This window comes from Leishmania major, chromosome 28 (assembly GCF_000002725.2).
Source record: "Leishmania major strain Friedlin complete genome, chromosome 28".
Taxonomy (NCBI): Eukaryota; Euglenozoa; class Kinetoplastea; order Trypanosomatida; family Trypanosomatidae; genus Leishmania; species Leishmania major.
The window spans coordinates 703,695-720,203 of record NC_007269.2 but is presented as its reverse complement, the minus strand read 5'-3'; the positions used below and the strand labels follow the sequence as shown (position 1 = coordinate 720,203).

The 16,509-nt window shown below is 61.1% G+C and overlaps 5 protein-coding genes across 5 annotated transcripts; all 5 read left to right on the top strand.

Moving 5' to 3' along the window:
* Positions 1–509: 509 nt before the first annotated feature.
* LMJF_28_1860 (conserved hypothetical protein) lies at positions 510–1,376 on the top strand (the record flags this gene model as incomplete). The annotated part of the gene is made up of 1 exon (XM_001684416.1): positions 510–1,376. One exon carries the CDS (start codon positions 510–512, stop codon positions 1,374–1,376), a length of 867 nt encoding a protein of 288 aa, XP_001684468.1.
* Positions 1,377–3,210: 1,834 nt separating this feature from the next.
* Positions 3,211–5,562, top strand: LMJF_28_1850 (putative C-terminal motor kinesin; the record flags this gene model as incomplete). The annotated part of the gene is made up of 1 exon (XM_001684415.1): positions 3,211–5,562. One exon carries the CDS (start codon positions 3,211–3,213, stop codon positions 5,560–5,562), a length of 2,352 nt encoding a protein of 783 aa, XP_001684467.1.
* A 570-nt stretch (positions 5,563–6,132) lies between these two features.
* On the top strand, positions 6,133–6,852 carry LMJF_28_1840 (putative methylthioribulose-1-phosphate dehydratase; the record flags this gene model as incomplete). Its single annotated transcript, XM_001684414.1, has 1 exon — positions 6,133–6,852. One exon carries the CDS (start codon positions 6,133–6,135, stop codon positions 6,850–6,852), a length of 720 nt encoding a protein of 239 aa, XP_001684466.1.
* A 2,101-nt stretch (positions 6,853–8,953) lies between these two features.
* Positions 8,954–11,722, top strand: LMJF_28_1830 (DNA repair protein-like protein; the record flags this gene model as incomplete). The annotated part of the gene is made up of 1 exon (XM_001684413.1): positions 8,954–11,722. The coding sequence occupies one exon, from the start codon at positions 8,954–8,956 to the stop codon at positions 11,720–11,722; it is 2,769 nt and encodes a 922-aa protein (XP_001684465.1).
* A 1,351-nt stretch (positions 11,723–13,073) lies between these two features.
* RPA1 (putative replication factor A, 51kDa subunit) lies at positions 13,074–14,477 on the top strand (the record flags this gene model as incomplete). The annotated part of the gene is made up of 1 exon (XM_001684412.1): positions 13,074–14,477. One exon carries the CDS (start codon positions 13,074–13,076, stop codon positions 14,475–14,477), a length of 1,404 nt encoding a protein of 467 aa, XP_001684464.1.
* Between the last annotated feature and the right edge of the window lie 2,032 nt (positions 14,478–16,509).

Sequence of the window (16,509 nt, the reverse complement as noted above, 5' to 3'; positions counted from 1 at the left end):
GGTAAAAGTAGGACATAATCTGTGCAGATGTGCCTAGAGGTGAAACGACGCGGTAGCCACGCGCGCATGCACCATTACAAGTGCATATCTGAGCCGCACTCAAACAGCCAGGCCGATGATCGTGGCGGGCGAAGGCACCGGTGCTGTGCTGTAGCAGCTTCCGCTCCGCTGTATGCGAGCATGCGTGCGTGTTGAAGTGTGCGTGTGTTCCTGATGGTGCCCATCGTGGATGCGGACTGACGTCTGTGCAAAGCGAGCGGGTAATGTGGACGGGGCCGCCACGGCTATTGAGCACTGTCTTGGTCGTCATAATCATCGTGTTGCTATTCTCTCTTCGCCCCCATCCCTTCCGTCGTCCCTCCCCCTCTTGTACACACGTGAGGATGGGGCTTTCTCTTTTGCGCCTCCGTCTCGTTTCGATACGCACGAGCTCTTGGTGTTCCGCGAATTTTCTGCTTGTTTGCGAGCGTGCCGCTCGCGTACATCGTTTACTCCATCGAGTGAGCATCATGGTCTTCTCCATCCCATCCTACCTCGGCGTGGGCGATCGGTACAAGAAGCCCATCGATGCCCGCGCGCAGGGCGCCACGTTCCTTGTCTCGCGCCCCAAGACCGGCACGAACCCCGACGCGCTCTTTGATAAGGAGCTACACCACTTCTGGAACGGCGAGCGCGGCGGTGACTCCGAAGCGGTGCGCCGCCGCCAGCAACTCGAAAGCGCGAAGAAGAACCTGACGCCGAACGGGTTCGTCTACTCCAGTCCCACGCCAGAGCCCGCCGGTCTCGGCTCGTACTTTGGGTGCTTTCAAGCCACCCCATACGCTCACGTCCCAGAGTACCCAGAGAAGCACGACCAGGCCATCAGAAAGCGGGAGCTGCCACCGCGGGGCGTGTACACTTCACCGGCGCAGAAGGGCACCGGCTACGGCTACGCCCACGTCGCGCTGTCCGACGTGGGAAGCAACTATATCGCCACCATTTATGAGCAGAAGCGCATCAACGAGTGCCGTGAGCGGGAGGAGTGGAAGAAGAAGATGCCAGCGGAGCCGTTCCGTCCCGCCGGCCGCGAGGGGTTCACCTTTGATGAGAGCCCCGCGACGGGGACGTCTCGCTGCTACATGATGACGGTGCCGTTCCGGGAGAAGCGGCCGGAGCCGGCACTCACCCACTTCCGCATTGACCAGCCGTGGCGTCCCGCCGGCTATGTCGAGGACAAGCCCACCACGATAGAGTACTGGGAGGACCCGTACCGCGGCTATGACCCCCGCAAGGAGCCAAAGGAGTATGTCAAGAAGCCGTCGGACGCCGTCTTTCTGCCGAGCTCGCTCAACGACAACTTCTGGTACACGCAGAGCATTGTGTTCAAGCGCATTTGAGGGCAGGAAAGGGGCACCAGTCGCGGGTGCGTGCGTGCGTGTGTGTGTGTGTGAGCCTCACCTCTTGCGTTTCGTTCAGCAGCCTCCTGTCGCTTCTCAGTCTGACTCTGCATGGGTGTCTTTTGCCCTCCTGTGTGCCGTTGTCGCGGATTTCTTTAGGGTTTTCATCCCTGCAGCGGCGACGTCGCCGTTGCCCCCTTCCTCCTCCTTCGCGTCTCCCTTCTTTCCGTCACCTCTCTGGTGCCTATTTCGTCGTCGTTGTGCAGTTGTGGCTGATGTATAGCGAGCTCTGCTGTTTTCCTGCGTTGCCTGTGCGCGCTACGCCTGGTGCTGCGTCTGTTTTGTGGCGCTTCAGTCGTGTTGTTTGATTGGGTGCCGGGCACCTGCACACCCCGCTCCTCCTCCTTCCTCCTGTCAACTGTGGAGGTGTGGCATCATCTTATGAGCGGGGCGAGGTCGTAGAGAGAGGGAGCGAGGAGGAGGATTGAGGATGGGGGAGGGCACACAGTTGTTTTCTGTCCCTTCTCGGCCTCCCCCTCCTTCTCACACACTCTCTGTCCTCAGCTCTACGCAAACATGTACAGTCATTCTTGTATCAGTGCGTCTGTCTGTGTCGCTCTCTCTGTGTGCACGTGAGCGGCTCCGTGCCTCCTCCTCGTGTTGTTTTTCTCATCTCGCCCTCCAGCTCACGCCCACATGTGCATGTGACCGCACAGCGAAACACACCGATAGCCCGTGCCTCCTCCTTGCCCTTCTCACATGCACACCACCACCACTTCATGCCTCCACCCGGTGAGGCAGGAAGCGGGGAGAGCAGGCGGCCCTGCCCTCTCGTCTGCGCACACCAAGCACAGTCGTGCACGCGTATCGATGTGCTTGTACACAAACAAAAGACTTGCTCTATTCCTGCCGGTACGGCCTCTGTGTAAGCGGCGCGGTCCCCCCCCCCCTCACCCACACACCACCCCAGTAGTCCGGTCGATGGAGGAGAACATTCGGACTCGCCTCCCGGCTTCGGTGTAACTCTTTCTCCCGTGCTCTATTTCTCCCTCTTCCTCCCTCCCCCTCTCTCACGCTCGCGCTTGGCGACCGGAAGCATTCGCACGCGGCACCCTCATCACATAGACCACATCCGTAGAACGCCACGGACGCACCGTTCCTGCCGCGCCTGGAGGAGAAAAAGGCAAAGAGGGGGAAGAGCAAGCGTGATAGAACAAGCGCGCCTTCGCCCAGTTGCCTGCACAATTGATTTTCTGCCACCGTCGTCGTCGTCGTCGTCGTCGGCATGCGGCACAACAGAAAACGCGAGCGAGTGGCTGCCGATGAGGCCGAGAACGTCGGGACAAGCAACACTGCTGCGAAGCGAATGCCTGTGGCCGCCGCAGCCTCGTCTTGCGCTTCCCCTGCCTCGCATATCCCGATGCATTCGCGGGTGGTCAACGTGGCATCGGATAAGAGCAGTGGCAAGAAGGCTTCGACACCTTGTCCTCTGGCGACGGCACCTGGAGCCTCTTGTGATGCCACTGCTGCCCAAGCGGTGCAGCGGCCCCACTACGCAAACAACACGACGACCCGTGCCGCCGTGGCCTCGTCGCTGAACGGCATCGCTAACGCTTCCGCGCGCAGCAGCGATTCCGCAGAGTCGGCATCCTCGACCGCGGCCCGCGCACAGCTGAGGCGCGGCCGGCCCCAGCAGCCGCTTCGGCCGCCTCTGTCGCGTACCGCCATGCAGAACCCGCCTCGGAGCGCGGCGCCACTGGCGGGGAGAGGGCGTGGCGCTGCTGGCCTTCGCTCTCACGTAGATCGTGCCGCCACGGGCGCGAACCCACCCGCTATGGCGGGTGCCAAAGGCGGCAACGCCGCCTCGCCGACAGACGCATCTCCCAGCGACTCCGAGAGACGGCTTTGGGACACGTGGCGGGACAATCGCGAGCGGCTGGAGCGCGAGGTGCAGATACTGACGCAGTACTCGCATAAGCTCGTGGAGGAGACGCAGACGGTCCAGGACGCTATGGAAGGCATGCTCACCGAGTTCGAAGGCGAGAGGAAGCGTGTCGAGGCGCACCACGGTGCGACGGTGGCGCGCTACCAAGGCTTCATGGACGCCCTGCGCGCACGCGAGGAGGCCTGTCTGGCAGCGAAGCAGCGAGCGCTGGATCGCATCCGCACTTCTCGAGAGACTGTGAGTCGACTTCAGCGAGAGCAGGAGGCAACGCGGGATGCCATCATTTTGGCGACAGACGGGCGCGATCGGCTGGAGCAGGAGCTGGCCAGCGCGAACGGCACGGCTGCGGAGCGCGCGATATCCCTTGAGCGCCTGCAGCAAGAGGAGGATCGCATGAAGGATGCCACCTATGGCCTTAGCGGGGAGGTGAAGGGGTGGGTGCTGGAGATGGAGCGACTCCGCAAAGAGAAGCACCGCATCGATGTGCAGTCGATGGAGGCTGAGGTGGCTCGGCGAGAGCTGTACTCCCTGTGCGAGGAACTGAAAGGCTCTATTCGTGTCTACTGCCGCGTGAAGGGCTCTGCCCTGCCAGTAGCTTCGCAACTGCCTAGTGATGACACCATATGCGGTGCGGCGCCGGCGCTGCAGGCCGTTCGCCCGTCAAGGCCGGACAATATTAGCACCTGCGTGGGAGAGGGCGCTGCAGCTACTGTGGTCGCGCCTGTCGCCATGCCCCCCGTCAGCCGGCTGCCCAGCCGCAGTGGATCGACGGGGTCGTCTCTTTCAGCCGGCATGCTGGCGGTCGCGAGCACTCCCACGAGCACCGTAGGAGCTGCCGTGGCAAAAGCAGACGCCCGTCGCAATGCCGGTGGTGGTGGGTCGCGTAGCGGCTGCTCCACGACAAGGTCAAGCATAGCCACGGCGAGCGTCATGGGGGACGGTGAGGCCGACGCCACCGCGGACGAAGGTGCAGCACCCGTCTTTTCCTTCCCGGATCGCGGGGAGGCAGATAATCTCAGCGACGCTAACCGGAGGGCGGAGCAGGGCGGGCTCCTGCGAGTGCGTGGGGCAGCGCCGACGGCGACCGCAGGCGGTGCCACGGCAGCCTCCGCCCATGCCGTGATGCCGCTCCTCTGCCCTTCGACAGCGCAGGGTCCGGGAGAGGAGGAGGCGTATCTTCTCGTGGATGCTGCTGCGGCTGCTGCGGTACATCTGCCGCACAGTAGCGGGCGATCCATCACAATCCACCAGACGCGCTCCAACGCCACTTCGACAGGCCTCAGCAGCTTCACGGAGACCTTCACCTACGACAAGGTTTTCACTGGCGACGCCCGGCAGGAGGAGGTGTACCGCGATGTCGAGCCACTCGTGCGCAACGCCGTTGACGGCTACCGCGTGTGCATCTTCGCGTATGGGCAAACAGGCAGCGGCAAGACCTTCACCATGGAGGGCGACGTGCAAGGCAGGCCGGAGGTGTACGGCGTCACTCCACGCGCTCTTCAGACGATACTGCAGCGGCAAGCCGAGCTCGCCAACGAGGGCTGGAGCTATGAGCTGTCTTGCACGTTTATCGAAATCTACAACGATGTCATCCGCGACCTGTTTCAAAGTGGGTCGGCGCGATACGAGGCGATGCTGCAGCAGCAGCACACAGCTCCGACAACGTCCTCCTCCGCTTCTGTGTACCACACGATCAAGCACAGTGGAGACCGCACCCACATCACCAATGTGATGGAGCGAAATATACGTAGCGTGGAGGAGTTCCTGCAGCTCTACAAGCAGGCAGTGCTACAGCGAAGCACCGCCAAGACAGATCTCAACGATGTCTCCTCGCGCTCGCACTGCATCTTCACGCTGCACATTTCCGGCACAAACGCCACGATTCGCCAACGCAGCGACGGGGTGCTCTGCCTAGTCGACCTCGCAGGCAGCGAGCGTATCAACGATAGCGGCGTGCAGGGCAAGCAATTCAAGGAGGCGGTGAACATCAACCGCTCCCTGTTGGACCTCGGCAAGTGTATCCGCGCTCTGCGCTGCGGGGCGGTGGTGCCGTGGCGTAACTGCAAGCTCACATATCTCCTCCAGAACTACCTCGGCGCGAAAGGCGGGAAGATGCTGATGATCGTGACGGTTTCCAATGCGAAGGCGCACGCGCTGGAGAGCTTGAACTCGCTGCGGTTTGCGGCACGGGTGCAGGAAACATACGTTGGCACGTCTGTGAAGCGCGTGACAAGTATCTAGGCAGTGCCGCTCACCCTCAACTCTGCTGTGCCATCCCGCTCGAGGGGCGGAGAAGCGTGCGCGCGCGTGCGCTCTCCTCTCCTCTCCTCTCCAGCCCCTCCCCCACTGTACTCGTCGTTCCTTTCTTGTTGTTAGATCCCTCCTATATATATCTATATATATATATATATTAGCTTTTCTTCTGCCTTTCTGCCTGTGCGGCGCTGCGGCAACGATGCCGCGCATCTGCTGCTCGCAGCAGATAACTCTGCACCTCACGCGCTCCTCCCTGTGCTGATGTCTCGCGAATCCCTCCTGGTGGTGAGCGACAGACTGGCACAGTGGAGGAGGTGGGCGTAAGACGCACGCCCGTGCTGCGGCTTGCGCGGTTTTGTGCGTGTACCTCTGCATCCCGTCTTGCCCATTTCCTCCCTCTGTGATTATGATGTTCGGTTTCTTCCACCGACTCGCACTCGTTCACAACACGGTGGTTTGTTATTGGGGGGGGGGTCGATCACCCTGGCATCTTTCACCGCCCTTGTCTGCCATTATGGGGATCGCTGCACCGGCGACCGATTCAAGCGTGTACACATGGACACACTCACCCATCTCAGTCACACTTTGCGTGAAGCCATGTCTGACATCGTTCCCGAGTCACATCCGGAGCATCCGTTCAACCTCATCCCGGAGCTCTGCCGCAAGTTTTACGACCTCGGCTGGGCCACCGGCACGGGCGGCGGCATCTCCATCAAGATGGGCGAGAACTACTACATCGCCCCTAGCGGTGTGCAGAAAGAGCGCATCAAGCCGAACGAGATTTTCGTGCTGAACGCCAGCCAGGATGTCGTCGAGGAGCCGCGCACAGAGAAGCAGCTAAAGATATCGGAGTGCACACCGCTGTTCTTCAACGCCTACCGCATGCGCGGCGCCGGGGCGTGCCTGCACACGCACTCCGCCAACTGTGTCCTCATCAGCCTCCTATGCGACCGCGAGTTCCGCATCTCTCACATCGAGATGATCAAGGGCATCATCAACAACGAAACGAAGAAGGCGCTGGGCTTTCGCGACACCCTCGTCATCCCGATCATAGAGAATACCGACTTTGAGAGGGACTTGACGGCCTCCATGGCGGAGTGTATGGAGAGGTACCCAGAGTCGTGCGCGGTGCTCGTGCGCCGGCATGGCATGTATGTCTGGTCCGACACGTGGCAGAAGGCGAAGGGCGCAGTTGAGTGCATCGACTACTTGATGGGCCTGGCCATTCGGATGAGGACACTAGGTCTTGAGTGGGAGCCGAAGGACGTCAAATAAGGACTCAAGCAACACAATGGCGTATGGCATAAGCGTATGCAACAAGACACACACACACACGCAAACACACACATATATGTATATATATATATAAAGTAAATATATGTATATATGCATATGTGTGTGCGTATGTGTGCGTCTTGTATGCGTTTGCGTTTGTTTCGGAAAACGGTGGCGGGGTGGGGGGTGAGGTGTGCTGCGTGCGTGCTTATGCGTTTACGGAAACTTGACGGACCGGCCGTTGCGAGACAGGGACGTCTTTGTCCTTTGTATCTGCCACACAGACATACGCCCAGGCGCCAGCGAGCGGTAGCTGCTGCTCTCACTCCACCCGAGGAAATCTGCCACGTGCTTACTGATCGCCACGCGCACATGCTGTGGTAACAGACACGACATGAGCACAAAAAGCGCACATCGGCACCCGCGAACGCAACTTGCTGCATTTTGGGATGTAAAAAGGGCGCGAGGGAGTAGGGTAGGAGGGAGGGAGGGGGGGGGCACACGCCTCATCATCGATGCCGCGAGATACACGTAGAGAGGGAGAAAGAGATGGCCCAGTGCGCACACCTGCGCCCCTTCGTCTCTGTCCTATATATATATATGCACGTAGGAAATACGTTGCGCATGTATTTCCTGTGCTCGCCTCCTTACGTTGTTTCACCTCGTTCACTTCGCTCCTTCTCGCACCCGCTCCTAGCCTCTGTAGGGGAGGCCCTTGGGCCGCGATGCAGTGAGAATGTGTCTCTTGTCGCTTCTCTTCACTACCTTCTCTGCAAGCCCCAAGCTCGTCCCGCCTCTCCCTCCTGCACGCGCGCTCCAGTGGAGTTGTCTTTGTACGGCTTGTTTTCTCCTCTTCCCAACACATTCACATCAACATAGACGCTACCACACACACATCCAGCCCGAGGAGGGGCTAGGAAGGAAAAAGGGCGTCGCCCCCCTCCTTACTGACCATCGCACAGGGTAGGTGTCTCTCCTCCTCCTCCTTGGTCCGAGTGAGTTTGGCTGCTGTTGCTGAAGAAGCCGTAGGGTGTGACTGAAGGCCTCACGGACGGCCATGGAGGACGTGGATGCATTTTTGGCCAGCCTGGACCAGTTCTCATCGCCGACCATCGATGCTGGCATCCAACGGCAGCACGAGCGCCAGACCGGAGAAGTGACAGCACCGAGTGCGTCGGCGGCTTCGGCAGCTGCACCACGCAATTCTCAGCGTCAGCATCGTCGACGGCAGCGCGACGGTGACACTGGTGCGCCGGCCCATCCCGCGGCGCCGGAGCACCTGCACTTTGCAAGCTCGAGCGACAACGCAGGCCAAAACCGTGGCGTCCCGCATCTCCCTGCAGCCTCGCCGTCTTCGCACGTGCATGCTGTGGTAAGCAGTCACCCATCGCATGCGTGGTGGTGTGCCAGATGCACAGCAGAGAACACGGCTCACATGCAGAGCTGCGCGCTCTGCCATCGTCGTCGCCACCGCGTGGAGGGGCCCCGACCGCCGCAGGCGTCGCCTGAAGCGCCTCTCCCCTCGGCTTCGCCGGTCGGCTCACCTGCACCGCTGCCAGAGTCTTCTCAGGTTCTCTCCACAGGTGCACCGGCGGATGCGCGCGGTGGAGAGCCAGGCCATGAGCCGGTCGTTGTTGCAGGGCCAGGCGAGATCTCGTGTCCCCGATGCACCTTTCTTAACTCGTCCTCGAGGCGCACCTGCGATATGTGCGACGGAACACTGCCCGCGGCGATCGCCTCCTCCACGACCACCCTGAAGGACGTCGGCGCTTCTCTGCAAAAGTCGAGCCCCTCGGCTGCCATGTCCGGTGGCGCGCCGCTTGGTTTCGGCGCGCCTGCCGCTGCACCAGCCCCTTCCAGGGCTGTCGCAGGCCTGGGAAGCGGAGGTCGTCCGCGGGGCGAACACGCACCGGAACCGGCGCCGTCTGGCGTCGCCGACACGACGCAGCGTGTGGTTCTGGAGGAGGCCGCCAGGGCTACCTTGTCTCTTTCTCCCGTGGCCCTGGGCAGCCAGAGCACCCAGTCGTCGTCCTCGTCTTTCTCTGATAGTGAAGATGATGATGACGGGGAGAGCGGGGACGAGTGGAGTGACGAGGAGGAGATGGCGTCGCGCGACACAGCTGGCCACCGCGAACTCGTTCGCTTCTTGGAAGCACTGCAGTTGGTGAAGTTTGACACGCTGCCGTGCGCCGCCGTTCCTACGACGATGCGGGCACGTGCGGAGCTGCGTCCCTTTCAGCTGCAGGCGCTCTACTGGCTGCTGTCGCGTGAGCAGCCGCCGCTTCTTCGCGCGCGTGCGGCGCCCAGGGACACCGGCTCGCTTATCCTGACAAAGGAGGCGACGCGCACTCTCGACAGCGGCGCCGTCAACCGCGGCGATGAAGAGGATGGCGTGACTTACACTGGCGGCAGTGGTGCTGGTGGCGGCAGCGGCCGTGGCAGAGGTGAAGTCTTCGGAAAGGGCGATGACTTCGGTGCGGGAAGCTCGTGTACGACGTTGTCCGCCTCTCGTGCTCTGACAGCTAAGGTGCGCCCTCCTTCTACAGGTGTTGCCACCCGCACCGCCGTTGGGGGTGCAGAGGACGATACCAGCATGTCCATGAGAGGGCAGGAGATGACATGCACCGTGCGCGGCGGTGTGTTCGCCGATTACATGGGTCTAGGTAAGACGCGCACGCTTATTGCGTTGTGCGAGACTACGCGGGTGCCACGCATCGATCGCGTGACCGGCTCCTTGGTGGAGTCGGCGGCGACGCTCATTGTTTGCCCGACCTCCCTCCTTACGCAGTGGGTGCGTGAGATACACCACTGCGTGCAGCGGCCTGCCGCGGCGCCGCTACGCATTCTCGTCTACTACGGAGCTCGCAAGCGCCACCTCAGCCTCTTCCAGGTGGCGCAGTCCTACGACTACGTCCTGACCACGTACCAGACGCTCTGTCAAAAGCAGCCACCCGCCTTTCGCTTCGGCCTCACGCATGCCAATGGAGGGACCACGGGGACCGGAGGCGGCTCCCCGGCGAGGACCGCTGGCTTTTCCGACGCAGACGACTTCGCCGAGGGCTCGTCTTTCCCTGCGAGTGCGGACGATTACGATGTTGACCGACGGCTACAGACAGAGGTGGATAAGCTCTTCATGATCCGATGGGGTCGCATCATCCTGGACGAGGCCCACTACATCCGCAACATGCGCACGCATCAGAGTCGCGCGTGCCTCAAGCTCAGTGGTGTCTGTCGCTGGGTCGTGACGGCGACGCCAGTGCAGAACAGTCTCAACGACCTCTATCCTCTCCTCCGCTTCCTCGCCGTACCGCATTTCAGCTCGCTTGTGTGGTGGAACAACGAGATTGTTCGCTACTACAACCTCGACCCGCTCCATCCGCGCCCCGTCACGGCGCTCAGCATCCTGTTCGGCTCGATCTTGCTTCGCCGCACACCGGACTCCATGGTGGATGGGAAGCCCATACTGGAGCTGCCGCCAAAGCGGGCGATCACCTACACCGTGGGCTTGTCGCGCGAGGAGATGCGCTTCTACCAGTCGATTCACGCCAAGGCTACCGAAAAGCTGAACGCGCTGCGCGACTGCGACGCGTGCGCGGCTCGCACGCCGCTGGCCACCTTCACGACTGCCTTCGAAATGCTTGTGCGCTGTCGGCAAACGTGCCTGCACCCGTACATCGTGGTAGCGGCTCTCCGCCGGTGCCACCGTCTGCCGGGTGCAGAGGCCGGCCGCTGCGCCACCGCTTCGCCGGATGGGATCGACCGCACTTCTGCTACCGCCAACTGTGCAAGCAGCGAGGCGGCGCGGCAGCAGCGCGAGGAGGATCAGCGGACGGCGCGCGCCATCGATGAGTTTATTCAGACGGTGGTCCTCCGCCGGCTGCGCACCATCAAAGCCAGGGAGTTTGTTCAGTCCCTCGTCGAGGAGATTAAGCACCAGAAGCTGGAGTCGCGCGAGTGTATCATCTGCCTCGAAACGGTGAACCGTCCTGCTATTCTGCCCTGTGCGCACGTCTTCTGCGAGGAGTGCATCAAACACGCTTTGCAGGCAACACGGCGGTGCCCGCTGTGCAAGCGCAACTCGAAAGCGTCGGAGCTGCTGCTGGTTCCGGTCGAGCTTTTAGACCGCACGGCGCAGCAGCCGAACACGTCTACAGGCGGAGGTGACCGCGCCGGCGATGGCAGGACGAGTGCAGCCGAGCCGGCGCCAGAAGTGCCACTGCATTTGGATCTATCTGACATGAGCAACTGGAGCCTGCAGCTGAGCTCAAAGACGCAGTACCTGATCGACACGATCCGTTCTCTGCCGGCGGAGGACAAGGTGGTCGTGTTCAGCAGCTTCCTAACGTACCTTCGCTGTGCGCAGCACTGGCTGCAGGCGGCTGGGGTGTCGTGCGCGCTTTACAGCGGGTCGATGACGATGAAACAAAAACAGTCCTTGCTGGAGCTCTTTCATGACGCGGCTCGGCCAGCGTCGCCGCGCGTCCTTCTCGCCACGATAAGCAGCTGCGGTGTGGGGCTGAACCTGACCTGCGCCAACCACTGCTTCCTGATGGAGCCGTCGTGGAACCCTGGTACGGAGGAGCAGGCGCTTAACCGCATTTATCGCATTGGCCAAACAAAGCCGGTCACTTTCACGAAGCTCATCGCCGATGGCACGATTGAGCAGAACATCAGTCAACTGTGCGACCGGAAGCGCGCGCTGAGCGGGTACTGCTTCAGCAGCAGTGTGGCAGGCGCCGCCGCCAGCGGCGGCGGGGACGGGCGACTGCGCACAGCCGATTTGCTGGAGCTGTTCGCGCCTGAGAAGTCGAGTGCGAGCAGCGACGATGACGACAGTAGCGAGGAGGACGACGAGGCAGAGGGCGAATAGGAGGTGGGCAGCGGGAAGGGTGATAGTGGGCTGGGGTGGTGATGCTGGCCATCACAGGGGTATATATATATGTATATATCTGTGCTCTCTGTTTTCTCTTTGTCTTTCCTGCTCTACTGTGCCTCTGCACACCGACTCGACCTCCTTGTTGGATGGCAGCCGTTCGGACGTCCGACCCGTCTAACACAACAGGCACCAAAGGCAGCGGCAGCCACCAGCACAAGTATGCGCACTCGCCCGCGTCACTGCCATCCCTGCAGGGCGGTGATGGACATGATGTCTGGATCCAATGGTGTGTAGTGTGGTTGGTCAAGCAGGCCATGCAGCAGCGTGCACTTTCTCCGAATGCGTTTGTGTGCTTGCGCTCCGTTCTTCTCTCGCCTAATCAGCGACGTTAGCTTTTCCTCGGGCTCTCTTCGTCTTCTGCGTCTTGGGCACCCCTCTCGCTCGCCTCGCCTCCCACCTGCGCGTCGGCCCTCGAGCGGGGGCCGGTGTACCCATGTCTCGCCAGCCCTCTTGACTGTTTTCGGCTTCTGTGCACGTGACTTCTCGCATGTGCGAGGACCTTCTCCACCGTCCGTTCGGCGCTTCTCTATTCCCCTTGCTGGCCGCTGTGTGTCTGCGGCGTCTTGCGAGGAAGAAGTGCCCGTGGCGCCTCGAGCCCGCCTCACCCCCACCTTCCCTTTCCGCACCAGTGCTTTTTCTTTGCTCCTCTGCCTTCTTACTTTTCCGTGCCGTCCTGCGCCTCGCTCACCTGGTCTCGCAACTGCACACCAGCTGCCGCAGCACTGCTACACCACCACCATCAGCACCGAGTTGAGGCATACAGACCCCACAGCGATTCACAGAGGCACTCGTCCAGCACCGACGCCTACTCGCGCACCCATAAATTCATATCCCACAAGTGCCGACGCAACGCGCATCAGCACAGGCACGCACACGCATCAAGAGCTCCCTACGAGGGTGCAAGACGGGAAGAACATAAACTTAACCACACACATAGATAGACGTCAAAAACTTCTATTCACGGAGGCTTGCGCGCGCGCACACACACACACACACACACACCTTGAGAGCGGCAACGCTACGCCACTCATCGAGATCATCGCCTGCGCGGCAAACCGACGCCTCCCTCCCTCGCTTCTCCACTCCCACTCTATCTCCCACTCGCCTTCTCTTTCCGTTCTTCACTACTGCTGCAACGAGCCGACAGAGAGCCGCTCGCTCGCATACACAAACAGAGAAGAACATACACGTGTGTCTTCGCTCTGTTCGCGTGAACACGCTTTCGCCTCGCCTCGCCTCCTTCCCTCTCTTTCCCCCTCCCTCTCACATCCATACAGCTGGCACGATGCAGCAGCCAGGCAGCCACCAGATCCAGCCCATCGACTCCCTCACACCGTTTCTCGGTGGCAAGTGGTGGATTCGGGCTCGTGTGACAGACAAGACAGACATCCGTACCTGGAACAAGCCGACGTCACAGGGAAAGCTCTTCTCCTTCACCCTTATTGATGAGTCTGCCGCGATTCGGGCAACGGTCTTCAACGACGCCGTCGACACCTTCGAGCCACTCATCGTCAATGGACAGGTGTACTACTTCAGCGGTGGCCAGGTGAAGAATGCGAACCGGCGTTTCAGCAACGTGAACAATGACTACGAGCTCACGTTTGACCGCAGCTCGGAGATTATGCTGGCGCGGCAGGACACATCGACAGCGGCGCTGCCGATGCAGCGCTACAACTTTGTGCCGATCGAGCTTCTGAAGCAGCGCGAGGTCGGTTCGCTCGTTGACGTGCTTGGCGTCGTGCTCAAGGTGGACGAAGTGTCGTCCATCACGCAGAAGTCGACGGGCCGCGAGCTGATGAAGCGAAACGTCAAGATGGGCGACATGACGGCGGCCGTGGAGGTCACCTTCTGGAATGACGAGGCAAAGGCGTGGTGCTATCCGGTCGGCACCGTTGTGGCGCTGCGGCAGCTGAAGGTTGGCAGTTTCGACGGTGTGACCCTCTCATCCACCTATCAGACCAAGATCGACATCAACCCCACAGACCTGCCGGACGTCAAGAAGCTCGCGACGTGGTATGTGGCGACTGGCGGCGCGAACGTGACGTCCTTGTCGTCGCAGGGGCTTGGCGCGGCGAGCGGGGCCGGTGGCGAGAGCGACCGCGGCCGCAAGTACCTGGACGAGATCCAGTCGGAGGGGATCGGCCGGGGCCTGAAGCCCGAGTACGTCGACGTCCGATGCGTCCCGATCTACTTCAAGCAGGACGCCCAGTGGTACGACGCGTGCCCGACTTGCAACAAGAAGGTGACCGAGGAGGGTGCGCAGGGTGACCGCTTTCGCTGCGAGAAGTGCGACAAGACTGTCACGCCGACGCAGCGCTACCTCGTTTCCATCCAGGTCACGGACAACGTCTCTCAGGCGTGGCTAACGCTCTTCAACGAAGCCGGCATCGAGTTCTTTGGGATGGAGGCGGCAGAGCTGAAGCGTCGTGCGCAGGAGGACCCTCTCTACATCGCGAAGCTGGCGCAGGGCCGCATGAACCGACCAGTGGTGATGCGTCTGCGCGTGAAGGAGGAGATGAGCTCGAACTCCATGACCGGCGAGGAGTCAGACCGGCTGCGCATGTCAGTGGTGCGCATCTCCGAGTTTATGCCGATTGCGGGCACCTCCGAGGAGACGCGTCGTCGCCTCGCGCAGAACCTGCGCACAGAGTGCGATGAAATTCTCCGCCTCATCGAGGCTTACGTCTGAGCACTGCCAAGAGACTAAGCAGGTCTCGCACGCACGCACAAAACGCATAAAGAGCTACATGCATCTATGTGCTGCACTTGCATCGAGTGCTGACATAGACTACTCGCAGAGACGGCCACCTCATAGACCGACAATGCCTCTGCTCGTGTCGGTCCGTGTGCGTCATCCTGTGTGTGTGTGTGTGTGTGTGTATATGTGCGCACCCACACCAGTGAACAAAGCGCAACGCACGGACATGCCCACAGAACGCCATTTCCAGAATGTTGTGGTCTCCATCTGCAGCACTGCTTGCACGCCGTTGTTATTTCCTGTGGCACTGGTGCTGATGTGTGCTGCCTCTCTCCTTTCTTTGTTGTTGTTGTGCTGCCTTGCTGATTGGCGTAAGCACGCACGCACACACCCATGCGAACACCGGCACCAGGTTCATGTCGCCCCTCCCCTCCCCCTCTCTCCCCTCTTCCCAGCGTACTTTTTTTTTGTGTGCGTGCGCGCGAAAGGGGCAGGCGCGAACGTTTAGTTGTTTGTCTTTATTCCGTGTGTTTACTTCTGGCGCCCATGCGCCCTCCGCCGTTGATGCCGGTTGTCCATGTTGGCTCAGCGGGGCGGTGGTGAGTGGTGCTGATGCTGGCTCGATGGAAAGCGAGGCAGGAAGACGATAAGCGAATCCGGCATCATGTGTGGGCGTGCAGAGCCAACACGCAGCTTTGAGAGAATGCACATGCCATAGGCGTACTGGAGCTGGGAAGGCCGTGCACTGCGTTGGCGGGAACGATAGGACGGGTTGGGGCATGATGGGTTTCTCCCCCCCTCCCCCTCGTTCTGCTTCACACGCTGGCGGCAAACTTTAAGCTGCAGGTGGAGGCTGCGTTCAAGTAGCACGGTGGCCGTGGTGCGTTCTGGTGGTGAGCCGGCTACGTGTCTGCGATGAGCTCCTTCGGCTCTCACACACGTGCCCACACAGAGGTGGATGAAGAGAGCGCTCTGTGGTGTGCGTGTGTCGCTTGAAGGCGATGCTGTCCCTCTACCGCGCTGCCTGCAGCGCCCCACCCGACTCCGTAGGCGCGTGTGCGTGTGAAGGGCTGACTACGGTAGCTTAGTCGCAGCTCTCATGTACTGCAGTCGCGCGTTGACGGGCAGCATTTCTTTCGCATGTGCATTGAATTTACCGGCGCTCATTGCTCTCCTCTCTCCCGCTTCTGGCGGCTCTCTCTGTTTGTTGCCCATTGCACACAACACGAACAACAACCATCGTGTGCGCGGTGTTGCTGTTGGTGTTGTGGCGGCTCGCTGCGCGCGACTCCACCCGGATGGACACCCCCTCCCCTCTCAAAACGAAGTCTTCTCCTGTTTCGTTTGAGGAAGGAATAAAGGAAGTCTGTTGACGACGACGGCAGCGCACTAGGCGGCACCCGCAACGTGAGCACAGCGCCCTGTGTGAGCAACCACGCAGAGACGGCAGCCAACAGACGTTAGTCAGACCTGCTTGGTTGTCACGGCAGCCATCAAAACGCACGCCCACAGACACAGACACACGAAGCGCCGACCATACGGCATAGGACTCACAGACGGACACGCGAAGAGGGAGTGCGACCATTGTCACGCGCTGCCTTCCTTTCAGGTTGTCAGTTTGTTTCGCAGACCGCACACATCGACCTCATCCCCCTTCTCCTCTCAGACCCCGATTCGGGGACACTCGACATCGCACAGGAGTGCGACTAGCTCCGCCCCTTGCCTCGGGTCTGTGCGCGAGAGCGTCACGTGGGTGAGCGAGAGTGCCCTTGCTAGCGGTAGTAGGACCTGAAGATAGGGACGAGCGAGTCCGACGTCCCCCTCCCCCTTTCCCCCAGAACGAGTGGCAGCTACGCCCGTGGATACCAAAAGACAGACCCTCTCATCCCGGCATCCTTTTCAGGCGGAGGAAGAGACTCAGGCCGCCTGCACTGTTTCTTTCGAAACGTGTTGAACTCGGCATCACTTGCGTGCTCGGGGTGATGATCCGTAAGCTGCTCGCTTCCGTCTCCGCTGGCGGCGC